The following is a 20084-nucleotide window of genomic DNA, read 5'->3' as shown; positions in this document are numbered from 1 at the left end:
TCTTTCATTAATTATTGATTCTCTTTCATTAATTATGCTCGTTGATGGCATTATTAAGGCAATCTAGCCATTATTATGCCTTTTCTTCTTAATTGTTTCACTCGGCTATTACTTAATGATAAAAATAAAAAGGTAGAATCAAAACATAATACCCGATAAGTATAGAAACGAGAGTGGATCCGACTTCTGATTTGGATCCAAACCCAGCCCCATGGTAACTGCTAATAAACCGTTATGGTCTCTAAGTTGGCTCATTCTCGTTTCACCAAAAGATGGAGTTACGAAATTAACATATATGGGTTTTTGTTGATCTTCATTCATCGCTACTATAAAACAAAAAAGACTCAAAAAGGTGTCGCATTTTGATTGAGAAATTAACATTTGAATCATTTGTTTGTTCCAGTGATCGATAATGCATCTCAAGGTTTCTTGCTCGAACAATGGGTAGCATTTGGGACGGTGTGTAGTGCTGCAGGACCAGGAATTCCTCAGACCATCGAAGAATCCTCGGATCAAGTATTATTTTGATAAACCTTAATTTAAGCTTGATTGTATGATGTTTCTGGTTGTTAGACAATTATGCTTTTTAAGTTGAATGATATTCGTTGTTCAATTCACAGGCAATTCAAACGTCGAGGAAGAAGCAGCAACGGAGTAAAGCTTCGATAATGCCAAACCCTGACATCGGGGATCTATATCTTTATATTGACATTGAGGATCTTGATCTTGATTTTGACTTTGAGGACCTTGATATTAACATTAGGGATGTTGATCTCTATATTGATTTTCGGGATCTTCATTTTGACATTGGTGTTGAAGCTTGGGTTAATTTGGAAGAACTATGAATATATATGTGAAATGAGTTATATATATATATATATATACATATCTTTAACTCGATTGATTCTACTGAACATTAACTTCTCCAGGGATTTCTACGTTCGGCTACAAGAACCCTATTTAAGATTTCAGTTCTTGGAGAAATTAAGGAAGTGTGGTATTGTGAATTTGTGATCATGGGCAATTCCCATCCAGACCATGACAAAGAAACGATGCCGGTTGATATATATACATGTATATCTATATATATATATGTTTAAGTATCGTTGATTCCAATTCGTGGAGATTGTATTGGATTCTTTCAGTTGTGTTTCCTGTTTCTTATAATAATCTTTATTTTTCTTAAGTAATGATTTGGTTGGTGCTCCTTGTACATAGGGTTCGACCTTATATTCTTGATTATTTGAAGAGAGAAAAACTGTTCAAAACTGCTGACATCTTCGTCGCAGAAGCTGAAGTTGACAACTCTATGAAAGGTGGCATATATGCCTTTACCTCGCTAGTCACATTGATTCTCCTTCATTAATTATGCTTGTTGATGGTATTATTACGAATTTTCTTCTTAATTGTTTCATTTGGTCGTTACTTAATTACAAAAATAAAAAGGGTAGAATCAAAACAAAATACCCGATAAATATAGAAATGGGACTGGATTCGACATCCGGTTCGGATCCAAACCCACCCCCATTGCAACTACTAATATACTGTTATAGTCTCTAAGTTGACTCATTCTCATTTCACCTAAAGATGGAGTTATGAAATTAGCATATATGGGTCTTTATGGATCTTCCATCATCGCTATAGAAAATAAAAAGGGACTCAAAGGTGTCGGATTTAGATTGAGAAATTAACCTTTGAATCGTTTGTTTGTTCCAGTGATCGATGATGCACCTCAAAGTTTCTTGCTCGAACAAGATAGCCTTTTGGACGGTGTGCCGTGCTGCAGAACAAGGAATTCCTCAGACCATCTAAGGATCCGAGGATCATGTATTATTTTGATAAACCTTAATTTAAGGCTTAATTGTATGATATTCAAATGTTAATTTCTCAATCGAAATCCGACACCTTTGAGTCCCTTTCGATTTTTAGTAGTGATGATGGAAGATCCACAAAGACCCATATATGCTAATTTCATAACTCCATCTTTAGGTGAAACGAGAACGGGCCAATTTAGAGACCATAACGATTTATTAGCAGTTGCCATGGGGGTGGGTTTGGATCCAACCGGATGTCGAATCCACTCCCGTTTCTATATTTATCAGATATTTTGTTTTGATTCTATATATATTTTTTATCATTAAGTAACAACCAAGTGAAACAATTAAGAAGAAAAGCCATAATAATACCATTAACAAGCATAATTAATGAAGGAGAAGCAATGTGACTAGTAAGGTAAAGGCATTAATATATACCACCTTTCGAAGAGTCATCAACTTGAGCTTCTGAGACAAAGATGTCAGCAGTTTTGAACAGTTTCTCTCTCTTCAAATAATCAAGAATATAACGTCGAACCCTATGTACCAAGAGCACCCATCAAATCATTACTTAAGAAAACTAAAAATTATCACAAAAAACAAGAAACACAACTGAAAGAATCCAATAAAATCTCCACGAATTGGAATCAACAATACTTAAACATATATATATATATAGATATACATGTATATATATATCAACTGATATCTTTTCTTTGTCATGGTCTAGATGGGAGCTGGCCCATGATCACAAATTCACAATACCACATTTTCTTAATTTCTCCAAGAACTGAAATCTCAAAGAAGGTTCTTGCAGCCGAACGTACAAATCCCTTAAGAAGTCAATGTTCAATAGAAGCAATCGAGTTAAAGATATGTATGTATATATAACCCATTTCTCATATATATGCATAGTTTCTCCAAATTAACCCAAGCTTCAACACCAATGCCATCAATATGATCAAGATCCCCAATGTCAAAATGAAGATCCCACAAATCAATATCAAGATCAACATCTTCAATGTCAATATCAAGGTCCCCAAAGTCAAAATAAAGATCAAGATCCCCAATGTCAATATCGAGAATGACATCCCCAATGTTTGGGTTTGGCACTACTGGAGCTTTGCTCTGTTGCTGCTCCTTCCCCGATGTTTGAATTCTCTGTGAATTGAACAACGAATATCATTCAACTTAAAATGTATAATTGACTATCAACTAGAAACATCATACAATCAAGCTTTAAATTAAGGTTTATCAAAATAATACCTGATCCGAGGATTTTTCAATGGTCTGAGGAATTCCTAGTCCTACAGCACTGCACACTATCCAGAAGGCTGCCTACTATTCGAGTAGGAAACCTTAATGTGCATCATCGATCACTGGAATAAACAAATTATCCAAAGATTAATTTCTCAATCGAAATTCGACACCTTCGAGTCCTTTTTTGTTTTTAGCAGTGATGAATGAAGATCCACAAAAACCCATATATGCTAATTTCATAACTCCATCTTTAGGTGAAGCGAGAATGAGCCAACTTAGAGACCATAATGGTTTATTAGCAGTTGCCATGGGTGTGGGTTTGGATTCGAACCGGATGTCGAATCCTCTCCCATTTCAATATTTATCGGGTATTTTGTTTTGATTCTACCTTTTTATTTTTATCATTAAGTAACAACTAAGTGAAACAATTAAGAAAAAAAAGAAGCCATAATAATAGTCAGATTGCCATAATAATACCATCAACAAGAATAATACCAAGAGTAGCCACCAAATCATTACTTAAGAAAAATAAAGATTATCGTAAGAAACATGAAACACAACTGAAATAATCAAATAAAATCTCCAAGAATTGGAATCAACAGTACTTAAGCGCGCGCACACACACACACACACATATATATAGAGAGAGATATACAAGTATATATATCAACTGACATCTTTTCTTTGTCATGATCTGGATGGGAGCTGCTCATGATCACAAATTCATAATACCACACTTCCTTAATTTCCCCAAGAATTGAAATCTCAAAGAGGGTTCTTGCAGCCAAACTACAAATCCTTGGAGAAGTCAATATTCAGTAGAAGCAATCGAGTTAAAGATATGTATATATATATATATATATAACCCATTTCACATATATATGCATAGTTCTTCGAAATTAACCCAAGCTTCAACACCAATGCCATCAATATGATCAAGATCCCCAACGTCAAAATGAAGATCTCGAAAATCAATATCAAGATCAACATCCCCAACGTCAATATCAAGGTCCCCAAAGTCAAAATCAAGATTAAGATCCCTAAAGTCAATATCAAGATTGAGATCCCCAGTGTCAGGGTTTGGCACAACCAGAGCTTTGCTCTGTTGCTGCTCCTTCCCTGACGTTTGAATTGCCTGTGAATTGAATAATGAATATCATTCAACTTAAAATGCATAATTGTCTAACAACTAGAAACATCATACAATCAAGCTTTAAATTATGGTTTATCAAAATAAAACCTGATCCGAGGATTCTATGATAGTCTGAGGAATCCCTTGTCCTGCAGCACTGCACACCGTCTAGAAGGCTGCCCACTGTTCGAGCAAGAAACCTTGAGGTGCATCATCAATCATTGGAACAAAAAAACGATTCAAAGATTAATTTCTCAATCGAAATCCTACACCTTTGAGTCCTTTTTGGTTTTTAGCAGCGATGAATGAAGATCCACAAAGACCCATATATGTTAATCTCATAAATCTATCTTTAGGTGAAATGAGAATGAGCCAACTTAGAGACCATAACAATTTATTAGCAGTTGCCATGGGGGGTGGTGTAACACCCCACCTTACACAGGCGCGTTACTATAAGGAAATTTTCGGGAATCTTTTTTTTTTTTTTTTTTCAAAGTCTGTCACATGCGGCGCCATTGATACAATCTTCACATGCAGATGAAAACCCCGAAAATTTCAGTCTTACTCGTTTAACTAACAAGGTCAAAGGACTTAAAACTAAACGAGATATAAAACAACACAGCGGAATAAATACAACAAAATGTCGTGGCCTACCACGATTTTCATACTAGTCAAACCTATTTCGAAATACAAGTTACAATATTACAAAATGATATTAGCAATATCATATAATCGTTCGTACATATATCAAACAACTTCTGACATCTTCAAAATGGTAACAATGACTATCGACTAAACACCGTTGGCCCCACCGGCCATCTCCTCGACCTCGCTGCAATCCCTGGCTGGAACGCTGAATGTTCCAGGGGCATAACCCAGCTTAGATGATAAAACATCTAAGTGATGGCATGAAACAGTTTATACAATGCATGAACAACATATGAGCATGGCATATACAGACAATGACAACATGCAGCATGTTTAACTTGAGAAATTTCCCTGACATACTCAACCTCCTGTGGAAGATTCATTCCACACACTATTGGGGTTGACTTTGTCGCGACATACTTAATCCCTCGAGTGCCCTACCGTGTCACTCGTTTACCAGGATTAACCTTGCCCCATTCTCAAGAAGACCCCATCCCGTCCCATGTGGACCCAACAACGACACGAAAATCAACACCCCGACATTATGAAAATACATGCCATGCACCGACTCGTTTTACAAATAAAAAATAGTTGATGCAATATATCACATGTTAGATATGCATATGATGCCACGATGTACATAAGTGAAACGCCTTTGCAAAACAACCCGGGGTTTAGGAGGGTATAACCGCTCACTAGAACCGATCTGGTCATGTGGATGCTAAGCTCGGGAGGGTAAAACCACTCACTAGAACCCTTTATACACACTTCAAATCATATTTAAGATAAGATAAAACTAGAGACAAACCACTCACTTCAAATTGGAAAAGTTCAGATTTCACCTCGAAAAACGTGCCGCGTCTCGAAAAACGTGAAATTCTTCTTTCCAACTCACCAATCGTCTCCTATTCACCATTTGGACCTTAGAAATCAATATTTCTATTTTTCCTCAATTTTCTCTATTTTTCTTTATTTTTTAAACCTTCCTTACTTTCAGAAATTCATAAAAAATACCTAATATCAAGTTTCACCAAATATTTTTTCATGAAAATTCCTAAAATAATTTTACCAAAATTTCAAAATAATAAACCAAGCAAAAATCATACCTCACGCGCCCTCACGCGCCACCCAAAGGCTCGACGAGTGAAGCCCACGGGCGGCCGACCTGGTCGTTTTCTCCGACTCTAACGAGCTCCGATGCTCTAAACAACTATGGGGCTTGAAAGGTCTTGTTGAGGCGACGTCAGTGGTGCCTTCAAACCTCGGAAAAGGTGGCCGGAAAAGGCTTTAAAAGCCAGTTGCAGGTCGCGGTCCGGCCGAGCTCGATTTTCCAGCGAGCTTCACAAAATCCCTCCAAACCTATACCAAATGACCCCAAATGCTCCAGAAACAATCCTCAACACCCAAGGAATAAAAGCCCCTTATCCCAGAAGCTCGATTCAATCCAAAATGCCCTTAATTTCACTCGATTTTTTTGAAAAACCCTCGGCCTCGAGTGTCTATTTATACCCCTTCTTGACCCGATTTTCCACCATGAATCGGTTGGTCTTATCCCCTTAACCCTAGATCTAGCCCCCTAACCAATCGAGAAGCATCAAATCAAGAGCTAGAACCCTCAAAAAATTTGGCCAAATCAGAAATCTTTCTTCATTATTTTCGATCACATCAAGGCCATTTTCTGGCCAATGGAAGCTCCTAACGCCCTCATCATCGCTTGGAGGCTACCCTAGAGCCTTCAAGGGATTTGCCCGACGCCTCAGAGGCAGCCGCCGCCGGCCACAGGCGGCCAGTCGGTTTCACACCATTCAATTTTTGAAAATTGCATTTTAGCCCCCAACCAACTTTCAATTACATTTTCTCCTATTTTTGGATACCCCTAGACTATCTAACACTTTCACTACTGCCCATAAGTTCCATATTTTTCATTTTCTCAAGAAATTTTTGAAAAATTCGTCGTTTTGACCTTCCTCGGATACTTTACAAAATTTGCACTTTTGCCCGAATGCCCTTATTTGCATGTTTTTGACTTCAAACCTTCGAAAATCCCTTTATCTTGTCGAATATTGTTTATTTGGGCAATTTGACCTTTATTGGCTTGCTTGATATAGTCCATCGCCTTCTGTTTACGTTTGGAGTATTGCACTTAGGCCCGAAATTATTGTGAATTTCATTTTTGACCTCATAATTTTTGAAAATTCTCTTAACACTAAATACTGGGTATTACAAGTAGGTTTGGGTCCAAATCAGAAGTCGGATCCACTCCCGTTTCTATACTTATTGAGTATTTTGTTTTGATTCTACTAAGTGAAACAATTAAGAAGAAAAGGCATAATAATGGCCAGATTACCATAATAATACCATTAACGAGCATAATTAATGAAGGAGAATCAATGTGACTGGTAAGGTAAAGGCATTGATATATACCACCTTTCGCTGATTTGTCAACTTGAGCTGCTGAGGCGAAGATCTCAACAATTTTAAATAATTTCTCTCTCTTCGAATAATGAATAATATAACATCGAATCCTATGTACCAAGAGCACCCACTAAATTATTACTTAAGAAAAATAAAAATTATCGCAAGAAACATTAAACACATCTGAAAGAATCCAATAAAATCTCCAAGAATAGGAATCAACAATGCTTAAGCATATATATATATATATATAGATATATATGTATTTATATCAACTGACATCTTTTCTTTTTCATGGTCTTGATGGGAGCTGCCCATGATCATAAATTCAAAATACCACACTTCCTTAATTTCTCCAACTGAAGTCTCAAAGAAGGTTCTTACAGTCAAACGTACAAATCCCTGGAGAAGTTAATGTTCAGTGGAAGCAATCGAGTTAAAGATATGTATATATATAACCCATTTCATATATATATGCATAGTTTTTTCAAATCAACCCAAGGTTCAACACCAATTCCATCAATATGATCAAGATCCCCAATGTCAAAATGAAGATCTCAAAAGTCAACATCAACATCAACATCCCCAATGTCAATATCAAGGTCCCCAAAGTCAAAAACAAGATCAAGTTCCCTAATGTCAATATCAAGATTGAAATCCCCAATGTAAGGGTTTGGCACTGTTGGAGCTTTGCTCTGTTGTTGCTCTTTCCTCGGCATTTGAATTACCTGTGAATTGAACAACGAATATTATTCAACTTAAAATGCACAATTGTCTGACAATCAGAAACATCATACAACCAAGCTTTAAATTAAGGTTTATCAAAATAAAACCTGATCTAACGATCCTTCGATGGTTTGAGGAATTCCATGTTCTGAAGCACAACACACCGTCTAGAAGGCTGCCTTGCTTAAGCAGGAAATCTTGAGGTGCATCATCGATCACTGGAACAAACAAATGATTCAAAATTTAATTTCTCAATAAAAATCTGACACCTTTGAGTCCTTTTTGGTTTTTAGGAGCGATGAATGAAGATTCACAAAGACCCATATATGTTAATTTCATAACTCCATCTTTAGGTGAAATGAGATCGAGCCAACTTAAAGACCATAACAGTTTATTAGCAGTTGCCATGGGGTGGGTTTCGATTTGAATCGGATGTCGAATCCACCCCTGTTTCTATATTTACCGAGTATTTTGTTTTGATTCTACCTTTTTTATTTTTACCGTTAAGTAACAACCAAGTGAATCAATTAAGAAGAAAAACCATAATAATGGTCAGATTGCCATAATAATACCATCAACGAGAAAAATACCAAGAGCACCCACCAAATCATTACTTAAGAAAAATAACGATTATCGCAAAAACATGAAACATAACTGAAAGAATCCTATAAAATCTCCAAGAATTGGAATCAACAGCACTTAAGCATATATATATAGATAGATATACATGTATATATATCAACTGACATCTTTTCTTTGCCATGGTCTGGATGGGAGTTGCCAATGATCACAATTTCATAATACCACACATCCTTAATTTTTCCAAGAACTGAAATCTTAGATAGGGTTATTGCAGCCAAACGTAGAAATCTCTAGAGAAGTTAATGTTCAGTTAAAGCAATCGAGTTAAAGATATGTATATATATATATATAACCCATTTCACATATATATGCATAGTTCTTCCAAATTAACCCAAGCTTCAACACCAATGCCATCAATATGATCAAGATCCCCAATGTAAAAATAAAGATAATGAAAATCAATATCAAGATCAACATCCCCACTGTCAATATTCGTCGTTCAATTCACAAGCAATTCAAATGCCTGGGAAGGAGCAGAAACGGAGCATGCTTAGCTCCGATAGTGCCAAACCCAAACATTGGGGATCTCGATCTTAATCTTGATTTTGACTTTGGGGACCTTGATATTGACATTGGGGATGCTCATCTTGATATTGATTTTTGGGATCTTTATTTTGACATTAGGGATCTTGATTATATTGATGACATTGGTGTTGAAGCTAGGGTTAATTTGGAAGAACTATGCATATATATTTGAAATGGGTTATATATATACATATCTTTAACTCGATTGCTTCTACTGAACATTGACTTCTCCAGGGATTTGTACGTTCGACTGCAAGAACCTTCTTTGAGATTTCAGTTCTTAAAGAAATTAAGGAAGTATGGTATTGTGAATTTGTGATCATGGGCAGCTCCCATCCAAATCATGACAAAGAAAAGATGCCAGTTGATATATATACTTGTATATCTCTCTCTCTCTCTCTCTATATATATATATATATATGTGCTTAAATACTGTTGATTCCAATTCTTGGAGATTTTATTTGATTCTTTCAGTTATGTTTCAAGTTTTTTTACGATAATCTTTATTTTTCTTAAGAAATGATTTGGTGGGTGCTCTTGGTATTATGCTCGTTGATGGTATTATTATGGCAATCTGGCCATTATTATGGCTTTTCTTCTTAATTGTTTCACTTGGTTGTTACTTAATTATAAAAATAAAAATGGCAGAATCAAAACAAAATACCCGATAAATATAGAAACGGGACTGGATTCGACATCCGGTTCAGATCCAAACCCACCCCCATGGCAACTGCTAATAAACTATTATGTTCTCTAAGTTGGCTCATTCTCATTTCACCTAAAGATGGAGTTATGAAATTAACATATATGGGTCTTTGTGGATCTTCCATCATCGCTATTAAAAACCAAAAGGGACTCAAAGGTGTTGGATTTCGATTGAGAAATTAACCTTTGAATCGTTTGTTTGTTCCAGTGATCGATGATGCACCTCAAGGTTTCCTGCTTGAACAGGGCAGCCTTCTGGACGGTGTGCTGGACTGTAGAATAAGGAATTCCTTAGATCATCGAAGGATCCTTGGATCAGGTTTATTTTGATAAACCTTAATTTAAAGCTTGATTGTGTGATATTTCCGATTGTTAGACAATTATGCATTTTAAGTTGAATGATATTCGTTGTTTAATTCACAAGTAATTCAAATGCTTAGGAAGGAACAACAACGGAGCAAAGCTCCGGCAGTGCCAAACCCAAACATTAGGGATCTCGATCTTGATATTGACATTAGCGGTCTTGTTCTTGACTTTGGGGACCTTGATATTGACATTGGGGATGTTGATCTTGATATTGATTTTCAGGATCTTCATTTTGACATTGGGGATCTTGATCATATTGATGGCATTGGTGTTGAAGCTTGGGTTAATTTGGAAGAACTATACATATATATGTGAAATGGGTTTAGTTCTTGAGATTTCAGTTCTTGGAGAAATTAAGGAAGTGTGGTATTGTGAATTTGTGATCATGGGCAACTTCCATCCAGACCATGACAAAGAAAATATGTCAGTTGATATATATACATGTATATCTATATATATATTTTTAAGTATTGTTGATTCTAATTCTTAGAGATTTTATTTTATTCTTTCAGTTATGTTTCATATTTCTTGCGATAATCCTTATTTTTCTTAAGTATTGATTTGGTGGGTGTTCTTGGTACGTAGGGTTCGACGTTATATTCTTGATTATTTGAAGAGAAGGAAACTCTTCAAAACTGTTGAGATCTTCGTCTCAGAAGCTCAAGTTGACAAATCTGTGAAATGTGGTATATATCAATGCCTTTACTTTGCCAGTCACATTGATTCTCCTTCATTAATTATGCTCGTTGATGGTATTATTATGGTAATCTGGCCATTATTATGCCTTTTCTTCTTAATTATTTCACTTGGCTATTACTTAATGATAAAAATAAAAAGGTAGAATCAAAACAAAATACCCGATAAATATAGAAACTGGAGTGGATTCGGCTTCCGATTCGGATCCAAACCCATCCCCATGGCAACTGCTAATAAACCATTATGGTATCTAAGTTGGCTTTTTCTTGGTCCAAAAGGTGAAATCGCTCACCCCGGGCGCCCCCCACACCCGGCCCGACAGGATGTGGGGGGGTTAATCATGGTGACCCAGCCGGACGCAGTGGCTAGACCCGGGCTCACCGCCCACAAGGAACCCCCCCTCACTTTGGAGAGAGGTACCCCCACACTGCCGCTTGCGAGACTCGATCCTCGGTCTTGGTCCAAGATTCACCATGGAAGACACTTTGTGCCCCCCTTCTTGACCAACTGGGCTGCACATGCGGGCTAAGTTGGCTCTTTCTTATTTTATCTAAAGATGGAGTTATGAAATTAGTATATATGGGTTTTTGTGGATCTTCATTCATCGCTGCTAAAAACCAAAAGGGACTCAAAGGTGTCGAATTTTGATTGAGAAATTAACCTTTGAATAGATTATTTGTTCCAGTGATCGATGATGCACCTCAAGGTTTCCTGCTTGAACAATGAGTAGCCTTCTATACGGTGTGCAGTGCTGCAGGACAAGGAATTCCTCAGACCATCGAATGATCCTCGGATCAGATATTATTTTGATAAACCTTAATTTAAAGCCTGATTGTCTAATGTTTCTATTTGTTAGACAATTATGCATTTTAAGTGGAATAATATTCGTTGTTCAATTCACAGGCAATTCAAACACCGGGGAAGGAACTGCAACGGAACAAAGCTCCGGCAATGCCAAACCCTGATATTGGGGATCTCGATCTTGATATTGATGTTGGGGATCTTGATCTTGATTTTGACTTTGGGGACCTTGATATTGACATTGGGGATGTTGATCATATTGACAGATTAAGGGGTGAACGTCTCAGAATGCAGCGTGATGACGAAGTCAATATGAGAGTGGCATCTTCGAGCCATGCTTATGTTGGGTACTTCTGGAACTAAAACTAAATACCATATATGGGTGTGGAATTCATAAAAGTTGAGGATTTTTCTAGTTGAGATGAGGAGACACTAGTATGACAAGCACTTGTGTCAAGGCTATTACATGTTTGATCATTTATATTTTTGTTTGTTACTTTCGTTTTTTTTTTTTTTTTTTTATGCGGAGGGGGTGTTGATTTAGTGTTTATGTTATACTCTTACATTGCAGCCCCTCATTGCCGCAAATTCTTGATAATGCTCAACAGCAGACTACAAGGGTATGGATTCATCTTTGAAGAAACACTAACACCAAGTCATATTTCGCTCAACTTAATTGAAGATTAATAATTTTATCCATGTTGCAGGGCACACAGTTTGGTGTTAGTTTGGGGGGAACTAGCTTTGTGCGCTCAACAATCTACGAATTTTGAACCATGCTATCCAGAAAAAGATTTCTTGGTGCATGTTTGTTTCTATTGTTGTTTGGTCTAGCTTATTTTCCATTTGGTTTTGCACACTTATTACTTATGAATATGACTTAAGAAGATAATGCATTTTGTGTTCTTAATCTGTCAAGGGTCAACTACCTCTAGAACTTAAAAACTTTTTTGGAATGTGACAAGGTTCAAGGTATAATTTGGGTATCTACATTTTTATTGATATGTTGCTTGCATAATTTGGGTAAACCTGTTGGTAGAGATGGAAATGTTGAGGTTATGGAGATAAGAATAGGAAATTCATGCGTTTGATGAGGAGCCATCATACTGCTTGTGTAATAGGTGCATGAATGCACACATCACTCGCATGAATACACACAAGGTTCAATGAATTTGATATATGTCACCAATCATAGAGTTTTTTCCTTGTGAAATTTCCTTAACCCAATGGTTAGGCTTTTGCATTAGTAAGATGCATTTGTTGTTCTTTTTTTGTGTTTTTCCTTCCTTTTGTTTTTTGCTAAAGTATTATGTTGATCAACGATGACGACAACAATAACAACATCAAGCCTTCAGTTGGGTTGGCTACATGCTTGGATTTTAACTTGCCATTAATATACATATATGACCATATTTTTTGTACAAGTTTTCCTTTGACCTCCTCCACCTCTTATGCTGCCTACTTCTTTCATTTCACTTACTCTTCTCACACCCTTATATTCATTTTCTTCTCAAATGCCTAAATCATTTTAATCACTCTTGTGTATCTCATCTTTTCAATAAAGAATCACTTTAAATTTATCATGAATGCCCTTATTTATTCTATATTATTTTGTAAGGCTACACATAACAACATCATCATATCTTAACACCAATATCACGATGTTATGTGTAAAGCTTCAATTGTGTGCAGTGGCAGATCCAAGGAAGGGCTAGCCTCAACCAAAACATTTATATATATATATATATATATATATATATTAGGGGTGTTCAAAAAAATCGGTGCACTGCGGAAACTGGCCAAGCCAAATCGAATCAGTTAGTTTTTTTTTTTTTGCGGTCCAAAACTGTTTGGTGGTTATACAAACCGCACGATTTGCAGTTTGTATGTTTGGTGGTTTGGTTTTAAAACCAAACCGCCTAAGAAAATATATAAAAAATATATTATTATAAAAATCATCCCTACAACCCTTATTATTATAAAATTTTTATAATAATATATAACAAGTTTATAATAATATATAACTATTATATTTGCTAACAGATTATAATAGTTTATAATAATATATAATTACTCTTTCTAATATTTTTATACTATATTATATGTTGTTAATAGTTATTTTCAAACCGCGATAAATCACACCAAACTAGACCGCAAATGCGGTCTAATTTGATTAGAAAATTGCACTAACGGTTTGGCTTGCTGAAAATGGTTCAGACCGGCTAAATCGCACCGTGAACACTCCTAATATATATATATATATATTTATATACACACACAGCCCCTGAAATTGAAGCTCTACCCTTCCCTTGGATTCCCCTGAATCTGCCCCTGGAAAGAGATGGACATGCTCAAGTTTGAGAGACACCCTTAGTTTCTTGCCTTTTGTTCCACTCAAGTTTGAGAGACACCCTTATTAAGATACCTTTCTGATAAAAATTGCAAAACAATAAAACTAGTTTAAACCTTTTATAAATAATTTATTTGTAAAATAATCAGGATCAATATTGTGCATTAAAGACATCATATGAGAATGAATCTTGACATCACGTGAGAATAAATATTAATAATGTCACTCTATTATTACTAAAAGATTATAGATTGGCCAAGTTGTATACATAGAAGAAATTAAAAAAATAAATAAATCGAATCAATCTCTCTCTTCTAGATTATGGGCAACCAGGGACTTTCTTCTTCTTCTTCAACGCCGCCAACATTAATCAGTCACTCCTTGACCATTTGGCATGCAACAACCTTGTAGCTCGCAATTCTTGATTGATTCTCTTAGCCATTTTCATTCTTGTTGAATTTTCCCTAATTAGAACGGGAGTCTCCATTTCCCATCTAGGATTTTGACTTGACTCCTCAAATGAACAATAATGATCGAAGAAAAAAACATGGTCATAAAGAAGATCATGACTCTTCAAAGATGATTAAATTCCCTTGATTTTGTCAAATCTGAGCTCTAATGGTGGCCTCCACGTCCAGCGCCCCCCCCCCCCCCCCTCTCTCTCTCTTTCTCTCTCTCCATATATATATATATATATATTGCTTCCTAAAAAACACATACATTACGCAGAGATAGAAAGAAATATTGCAGCGAATCGCTGGTTTTCCAGTTGCTTACCTAATTCCGATCGTCGGCGGTGTCCGGTTGGTCTCTCCGGCCTTCTTATATATCGATCACAGGTACGTTGCAACAGAGTTTACCGCCTTTCATCACCTCATTCAGATTGTTTACAATCATATCAGTGTCGACTACAAATTCAACATTTACTGAAAATAATTAGGAGATTCAAAGTTAACAAGCCGGTGAGATTACGCCGATGATTATTTGACTAATTTTGTCGTTGAAATTGGATAACAGATCATATTTGTGGAAGAAAGAAATGGATACGAGCGAGAAAACTAACACGATGTTGAAACATAGTAGCTTGATAAAGAAGTCGTGGTCGACGGATTCGTTATCGTCCAGCGCGAGTCACAATTACTTCGGAAAAACATGCGTTTGTTCTCCGTCAAAACACGAAGGATCGTTTCGATGCCGGCTGCACAGAGCCTCTGTGAAGCACGAGCCCAGTGCTCCAATGGAGCCACAGTCCAAGCCATCAACCCTAAGTCGGAGGGATGAAGAAAAGAAGTGAAGAATAATGCTCGGTGAAGTTGTGATTTGAGTTCTGTTGTCTTGTCGTTGAAAGTATTGAAATCAAAGGTATTCTTGAATGAATTTGATGATCACATTTACAGCATCCAACTTGGTTGTGCAAGCCACGTGTAAATCCATTTCAACTTTCGATCCAAACAAAATAAAATAAAATTACATTTATTTAAATTTCATTTTTTCTGAACAATAAAAAAAAAAATCATGTTATTTTCTTTACCTTGTAAAATCATACTAAATGTACATCATTTTTGTACATCTTAAGCTACACAGAGATATTATGACCAAAATACCCCTCGCCTCCATGCGTCTCATGAGAAACATTTTTATTATTAGTACACATTTATATAGTCCAAAATATACACAAATATGTACTAATAACATTATTCTACCTTGTGTCACGTTTCGTCCCCTCTACCCCTATCTCCAACTCCCTCCCAAATATAAAGCTGAAAAAAATCATGTTATTTCCTATACCTTGTGTCACGTTTCGTCCCCTCTACCCCCATCTCCAACTCCCTCCCAAATATAAAGCTTAAGAAAAAAATCATGTTATTTCCTTTACCTTGTGTCACGTTTCGTCCCCACCACCCCCATCTCCAACTCCCTTCCAAATATAAAGCTTAAGTCCTTGAAGCTACTGCAGTTCTTCTATATTATGGAATGCGGAATGGGGCTCCAAGGGCACCCCACCTTCCTTGCAATGTTCTCATAATTTCATTTTGAACACAAGGTTTCCAAAATCCCCTTTTTTTGACAAAGACAGAAGTCATAATGTTTATATGAGCAACATAAGTCAAAAGACCCAAAGCAATAATTAGGGTGTTCAAAGAAATGAAATGCAAGCAATGCAAGGTGGACAAGCCACATTAATAAAACAAATTAATCATTAATAATAGGCTAAGCCACAGAACAGCTACTGTACCTTATACACAGATGCCTGATGGTATTTCACTGAACCAGATCTCTAATGGTCAAAATTGTAGAGCAAATTGCATGATAGACAACCACAGCAAAATAAAATACAAAATTCTAGGTCAGCGAACAACAAGGAAGATAACTGCAAATAAGATAACACTTAAAGATCTTTCCAAACATTAAAAATAGTAGTAGACTTGTTATAGTCGATTATACTGTCCTGGCACCCCATGAAGAATGTACTCCGTACAGGATCAACGTTCACCAGAGCATGTGCTGTCCCATGGGGGCTGGCAGCAACAGCAACCTCATCAGCATTCAGAGTAGCCTCAGCATAACCTCTGTTAACTGCCTTATTCTCCAGCTGCAGATAATTAGTAGGTTAGGACTGAGAATTTCTTAAAAAGGATACTATAAATGTTAGATACTCCTTGCTTGTATATTTGCATTCAAGTTTTTTCAATGGATGTTCTTCTTTAGTTATCACAGAATAAGAAAATCGACAGGGACAGGCTGACATTCAACAGGTAAAATTATCAGTAGATTACAAAATCTATTGCAAATGAATATGGCAGATCATGGTGGATTCTAGTCTCTTAATTAGGACAATTAATTCAAGTTCTTTACAACATAAGCGGGTTCGCATACAGAGAGCATAATGTACAATTGATTTTGTTCCCAACTGGTTCACAAGCTACATGTGGAACCTGGATTTTGACAGGCAAGAAAATCAAGAAAGAAAGATAAATTTATTGATACCTTTGGTTGGGTTAGAGAATGAGAACGAATTTATAGGTATTAGTCAATAAATAAATATACCTCTTTAAATTTGCTTATCTGTATAAAAGTATATATACCATAAATTGAGGAAATATTATATTCCTAAGTTTCGATCCCTTCCTGTCATTCTTTCTGGAAATGAAAAAGGGTAATTTTGTTGTAACAGAAACCATTGCCTAAAAGAATAAGGCAATGTAACTGTAGTGCTATAGGAAATGTTCGATTACTGGCTCACATACTCAAAGGCAATACATTACAGCATTGACTCTTTAAGGAAGATAGGGCATACCCTAAATATTGTCTTAGCACCCCAAATCAGAAATGTCTCGTTACAGGTTAAGTGTCTGTGGTTTCCCCTCAAGCCACCAGGTTGGATTTCACCAATATGAAGTGAAGCACAAGTCACTGCTCCCCCTGTACAAGAAACAGACATATTTTATGAAAATGGAAAGTATCAGTGGCATCTAAATTGGAGAACATAACCATGCCTTGCTTCAATTTGAGATATCACAGAACATGATTACAGTCCAAACTCCAAATGGGAAGGCAAAAATTAATCTAGCCATTACAAAAAAGGAAAATGAAAAACTAAATAAGGTAGCATTTTCTGTCAAAAAGAAGAAGTGCCACGTGCTTCACTAAGCATGCCATCGTGTAATATCAAAGCATTACCACTTCAAGGCTACCTAAGATAATAACCAGCTTTCACCATGAAATGGCTTGAAATTCTGTTCTAATGAACTAATGTGTCACCAGACTCTTGTTCTCATCTGCCACGGCAAGTGCAGTGTCGGGGTTGTTGATCAAAAGGGCTGTCTAAATCTATTCAATTTAATCACCAAAATTATTATCATCAAAGATGAATAAAGCCCAATAAAATGGTAAAGAAACAACATCAGGAAAAATATCAGAGATCATTATAACCAGCCTCTACTTATTTCTTTTCCTTTTGGCCAGACCGAGTTTCAACACCAACAAATTCAACAAAGCAGAAAAGATATCAGAAAATGAAAAACACATAAAAAGGGATTAGTGAGAAGTCAATAATAATACATTCCATAATGATTATAATATTTGTTCTCCAAGAAACCTATTGGAAAACACATTGATATGGCACACTGCACACAATTTCACGCATACAATATATTGACATGCGGAGCCCATTTGTAGGCACCTAACACATAAACACATTGCTACTTTGCCACGCAAGCAACCTACCTCTACAGATCATAAGGCAGTTGCCATCCCCAGATACCCATCAGAACATGTCAGGATATTGATAAGCATACAGTGATCTCATCTGTTAACAGGATAATGAAAGGTAAAAATTATCATACCCAAATTATAAGAGTCCTTACTGTAGACTACCAATAGCACGGAATCCTGCTACATTTGCACTTCACCACATATAAAAGGACTGAACCCGAGGTAAAATATTAACCACATTTTCAGGCCTTTGATCCCACTCCAAATATAACAGTCCATTATTTCTTTTCCCTATCCCTCTCTAAATTGAGGATCATATAGGCCATCCCGGGCAGAGTCACAAGCAGTTTCTGTTGCGGTTGCAGGTCTTTAAACTGTTGGCTCATCCACGAGGCACAAACCGTTCCATGTTCACTCAAGTCAGATTGCATTTATTATTAATAAGTTCTTGCATCATCCAATATAGTTTGAAAATCATTGAACTTTTATGCGCCTCAGAAACTGTAAATTTACAGGGCCAAAGGCCAAATTATTCGATTCCATACCCACTTTACTTTGTTTCCACCATTTACAACAACCAAGCCGAATTTGCAGAAACTTCAAATGAAAAATTAAAACGAAAACCTTAACCTACAATCAGACCGTCCCAGAAAGATGCATCTAACTGAAATGTAAGCGGGAGTGAGAGAAGAGACCTGAAATTCCAAAATCGAGGGCGACGGCCAGGGGGTCGAGCATCCATCCGCGCTTGTCCTTTGTGATCCGAGAAGGAAAGCCCGAAGAGAACCTAACTAGGTTGGCATTGCGGTCATCACCGACGACTCCTTCTGTATCTTTAAGGTGCGGAGGCGACGAGAAACGAGCAGAATGCTGGAATCGGAGAGAGATCCAAGTGAGGAGGAGGAAGACGGAAAGCAGAAAGGGAAACGCGTGGGGCTTCTTCAAGAACAGTTTCACTTGCGACAATACGCTGCTGTTGCTGCCAATTGCTAGGGTTTGAAATTGAGGTGAGTAATTGCCTTCTGAAACAGTGATTGAATGCGAAGATCTTCTAGGGTTTGCCATGTCGTCGTCTTCACTTCAGAAGTGCGCCCAATATCGTTCCATCTTTTCCTTCCCCCACACACGCTCTCGCTTCGCGCTTGTTCTGCCAATTTTGGAGGGACCCTAAAACGACCGCGTTTGATTTTTTTCTTTATTTTTTTAAGAATTTTAATACACTTTACAGTTTGCTGCCCCAAGCGAGCAGATAGCTTAGATGTATAAGTTTGGTGAAATACATTTATCGGTTTTAATAATTAAATCATGCACTCTCGATTACTAATAAACAACTTTATTTATTTTTTCATTATAGTAATTAAAAAAAAAATTCACCCAAACTTATTTAAGCTACCTTAAAGCAGGGTTTAGACCTATGATCTAAGGTTTCTTTTACAGTATTTATTAATTAAAATATAAATTGAAAAAATAAAATATAAAAAATATTTTAAATAAAAATATTTTTTATTATATTTACTAAATTTGTGACAACTTTTATAAAAAAAAAAATTACGTAATTTTTTATTTAATTTTTTTAAAAAATAACTTGTTTTTTACCAATTAAAAAATAACATTTATGTCCTTTAATAAATTCTAAAAAATTTAACAAATAATTTAATAAAAATTTTAAAATATTTAATAATTTTACCTTGATCATTTTATATCTTGATTTAAAAAATATTTAAATTTTATTTTAATATAATTTTATCTTATCATTTTAATGTCTCAAAGAACAAAAAGCTCTTACGGA

The 20084-nt window shown here is 36.1% G+C and overlaps 1 protein-coding gene and 1 long non-coding RNA gene across 2 annotated transcripts; one reads left to right on the top strand and one right to left on the bottom strand.

Moving 5' to 3' along the window:
- Positions 1-14500: 14500 nt before the first annotated feature.
- On the top strand, positions 14501-15468 carry LOC127790863 (uncharacterized). The gene is made up of 2 exons (XR_008020839.1): positions 14501-14919; positions 15098-15468. It is a non-coding gene; the product is annotated as an uncharacterized LOC127790863 (long non-coding RNA).
- A 792-nt stretch (positions 15469-16260) lies between these two features.
- On the bottom strand, positions 16261-19447 carry LOC127790862 (uncharacterized). The gene is made up of 3 exons (XM_052320588.1): positions 18991-19447; positions 17379-17503; positions 16261-16673 (listed from the first exon to the last, which is right to left on the bottom strand). The coding sequence occupies exons 1-3, from the start codon at positions 19358-19360 to the stop codon at positions 16470-16472; spliced, it is 699 nt and encodes a 232-aa protein (XP_052176548.1). The 5' UTR covers positions 19361-19447; the 3' UTR covers positions 16261-16469.
- Positions 19448-20084: the final 637 nt, after the last annotated feature.

The sequence above is a fragment of the Diospyros lotus genome, chromosome 14 (assembly GCF_014633365.1).
Source record: "Diospyros lotus cultivar Yz01 chromosome 14, ASM1463336v1, whole genome shotgun sequence".
NCBI lineage: Eukaryota > Viridiplantae > Streptophyta > Magnoliopsida > Ericales > Ebenaceae > Diospyros > Diospyros lotus.
This window is presented reverse-complemented; position numbering and strand designations above follow the sequence as displayed.